Source organism: Dasypus novemcinctus, chromosome 30, assembly GCF_030445035.2.
Source record: "Dasypus novemcinctus isolate mDasNov1 chromosome 30, mDasNov1.1.hap2, whole genome shotgun sequence".
Lineage (NCBI taxonomy): Eukaryota > Metazoa > Chordata > Mammalia > Cingulata > Dasypodidae > Dasypus > Dasypus novemcinctus.
Genome location: NC_080702.1, coordinates 23,024,403 through 23,028,030, shown reverse-complemented (window position 1 = coordinate 23,028,030; position 3,628 = coordinate 23,024,403). Strand labels below are relative to the sequence as shown.

The window sequence follows — 3,628 nt, the reverse complement described above, 5'->3', positions numbered from 1 at the left end:
CCTAGGATTATGACTTTTGATGAAAGGAGGGCAGAGTTCATCACCAACTTCTTGCTTCTATGTCAGATAATCCATACTGAACCATAAGGAGACTGTAAACTGTACAACTTGCAGCTGAATATAAATGAGCTTAAGTTTCTACGAAGTACACATTTTCTACATAGCATCCTGGAGTTAAAAAGGAAGCTGTCAAAGAATTAAATTCTTAGATATAAAGGGGCTAATATATTCTTAGGCTATCAGAGTGCTAGCTAAGCCTTGAGGAATCAGAAAAATAAAATGTTTGATCTTCAGGGTATGACGTTTATATTTTACTTATGGGAAAAGTGAATCACATAGTATTAAAAAGACTGCTGTTCTGCAGGCAAATCCAATATCATTTATTGGATTTTATAACTAATGAATCCTGTTTTTCCTCATGCAGAAGCTTGAATGAAACAAGAGTAGCATGCAACTTTACACAGAGATAAGTAAAACCTAAAACTTGCAAATTGTATTGTATTAAAGTTCAGGGTTTTTATATGCCCATTTTGAACGAGGCAGACAAATATGAAGTATTCCAGCAATGATGCAAGTGTCTGTGCTATACCCATATTGAGTCCTCAATTCCATAGTTGTCTCTTAGTTCTAATATCTTATTTTGAGCAGACGTGTATATGCATGAACCAAAGAGAGCAATTTAAAAAGCATATTTCTCTAAACCAAAACACTCAATGTTTTCTTCCAGGGTGGCAGTATCCAGTACCTTGGAAATACATAAAAAGTATAGACACCTGTTTAGGCGCTGATATAGAAGGCCCAGTCTTTTCCTTATGGTGCCATATCCTGCTTTTTGCTCTAAACCATCATAATAATTTTACAAAACATATTTTAGAATTTGAAAGCCTATTCTAAAAGAATATGTGAATTACCCAAATGTAGAATTAAGAATGAAAAATTATGACAGCTTTTTCTAGCTTCCTGTCATGTGTTCATGACAAGATATGTACAGATCAGAAAGGTTTAGATATTTTATAGGGAAAGATTCAAATTAAAAACATACATAAAATATAAATTATACTTCTTTGTCATTGTATTCTAAGTTGCTTTATTTTTAACCAAAGAAAGCATTCCTTGGGACCTAAAAACATCTGTTGAACATTCTGCATAGAGCAGTGTCAATCTCTTTGTTCCGCAGACTATAGATGAGGGGCTTTATTAGTGGGGGCACCATGGAGTAGAACATGCCTATGAGCAGATTACTAAGATATGTTTTATCTGGAATGGGTCCTAAGTTAGCAACAATTCCAGAAACTATAAATATAAATAGAACTGCCAAGTGTGGTGTGCAGGTGGATAAGGCTTTATTACGAGCTTCCATGGAATGCATGTTAAGCACCATTGAAAATATATTAATGTATGATATTAACAATAAGATAGAACATAATAAGCCCAGACCTATACTTAAAGCTATGAAAACAAACTCGGAAAAACAAACATCTGAAGATGAAATACTCAAAATTTGAGGTATATCACAGAAATACTGATGGATCACATTGGACCCTGTGAAAGGAAGCCTGAACATGATACCTGTGTGGACAGCAGAATAGCCCAACCCAGTTGCCCGTGAGACGCCTGCAGCCTGTGCGCACAGACGTGGGGTGATGGTGAGTCCATAGTGCAGAGGGTGGCTAATGGCAACATAGCGATCATAGGACATCACCACGAGGAAGGCGAGCTCTGTGGCAGCAAAGAAGTTAAACAGGAAAAGCTGAGCAGCACAGGCTGGCAGAGAAATCAATGCACTGCCTGTCAAAGAATTCACAATGAATTTGGGAACAGTAATGGAAATGCAGCAAATATCTATCAGGGATAAATTTCCTATAAAATACATTTGAGAGTGTAGATGAGGGTCTGTTACAATAACAGTAACAGTTACAAGATTCCCAGTCAGTGCTCCCAGATAAATCACTAAAAATAGCAGACCTTGCATAACTTGTAGCTCTCGGGAGCTTGAGCTCTGCATGAGGACGAATTCTGTGAAGATGGTGAGGTTGCTCATGTGCACTTTATATGCTGCAGTCAACCTGGGAGTCAGAGCATAAAATCATAACACTAAAGAGCAAAATGAAGCCAATCCACACTATCAACAAATAATAAGCCAACATTGGCATCAAGGTAAGGCTTCTAACCTAGAAATCAGGACACAGGAAATCAAGAAATAGCAGTCTTTCAAAATCAGTAAATTCATGAAATTCTTTTTCATTTTCTACCCAAACTCTGCTGAGCTATAGTAGCTACAACACTCATGATATAGTAGAATCTAAGCAAAAGTAAATATTTCTTATGAGATTTAAAGTTGAGTATTTCAATCATTGAGCTACAATTACAGTATTTCTTAAAATATACCTAAAAATAAGCTGAACACATCCAGTGCTTATATTCTTATTTTCTACAATATTAATGCAGACATGCTCTGTGAGAAAGTTTATATAGAGAGCAGAGCATTATACCACTACACAGCTATTACTGAATCTTGCTTGTACCAGGGAATGTCTTTATCTTCCCATTCAAAGGCAACAGGACATAGAAATTGCTTGTTTCTGTAACAAGTTAATTAATAGTTCTGAAAATGATTTGAGATTTTATTAGAAATGAAACAAATGGTTCTTCCTCAGCATTCTTTCATTTTAGTTGCTTTTAGGAAATGTAGACAAATTATTTCATTCCTCCTTTGTGACATTGCCCATAAAATTATATTTGATTTAGTTGGGAGTGTGTATCTTCAGTTCCCTGTTTTCAATCTAGTTACCTTTTTCACCTGCACACAAACTCTTGAAAAAATAATTCCAGCTGACAGTAGTCCTACACATAGCATCCTTTTACCATGTAGCATGAATTCCAATATTTAGTGAAGGGTTCACATTCTGATCAATTCTCTTTCTTATATGCTGTTCTAGGTTGCAGAGATCTCCTCATTCATAAAAAAAATTATGCTAACTATAATTAATAAATTGTGCTCATCTTGAAGTAGTTCAAAGTATAAAGCAATCTTATTTCAATAAATTTTATTGCTATTGAAGTAGAATTTTTTACTAATTTCCACTTGTCAGAAACCAGAAATTATAGAATTATAATTACACATGATTATAATTTGTATTTTAATAATATTTTCTTTATAAAAGATCTCTTGTCTTTACAAATATGTTTTCAGTTTTTCTGCCATTTTTATACATGTTAATATATCTCAGCAGGATCTGAGAGAGAGCCAAAGTAAATACAACCCCAGGTAGTGGTGCTCCTGAGGGTAATGGAGACACCCAGCTCCTACAGTCATGACAGATTGCTCTGAAGTTCAGTGCCCTGCCAGTGTGCCCTGCCTTGGAATTTGTGCTCCTGAATGTGATGGAGTGGGACTCAGATGTGACCTCTCTTCTGTCACTTCTACTGAAACTGTGGTTGGTTCTGGGGTTGGTTTATGTTCAGAACTTGAACCTTTGGACTGTCTATGTGCCAACTGGGCCCTGAGACTCAGCAGAGTTGCAAGACCTGCTTTCCAATTCACTAGACTTACCCAGGTCAACTAACAGGTGGGGAAGGTCAGCCCACCACACCAGGGAACTGAGAGAGTCTACAGCTGCAAGCAGGA

At 36.4% G+C, this 3,628-nt stretch overlaps 1 protein-coding gene across 1 annotated transcript; it reads right to left on the bottom strand.

The window, feature by feature from the left end:
- Nucleotides 1-1,120: 1,120 nt before the first annotated feature.
- LOC139437867 (olfactory receptor 14I1-like) lies at nt 1,121-2,041 on the bottom strand. The gene has a single exon (XM_071212737.1). The coding sequence runs from the start codon at nt 2,039-2,041 to the stop codon at nt 1,121-1,123; it is 921 nt and encodes a 306-aa protein (XP_071068838.1).
- Nucleotides 2,042-3,628: the final 1,587 nt, after the last annotated feature.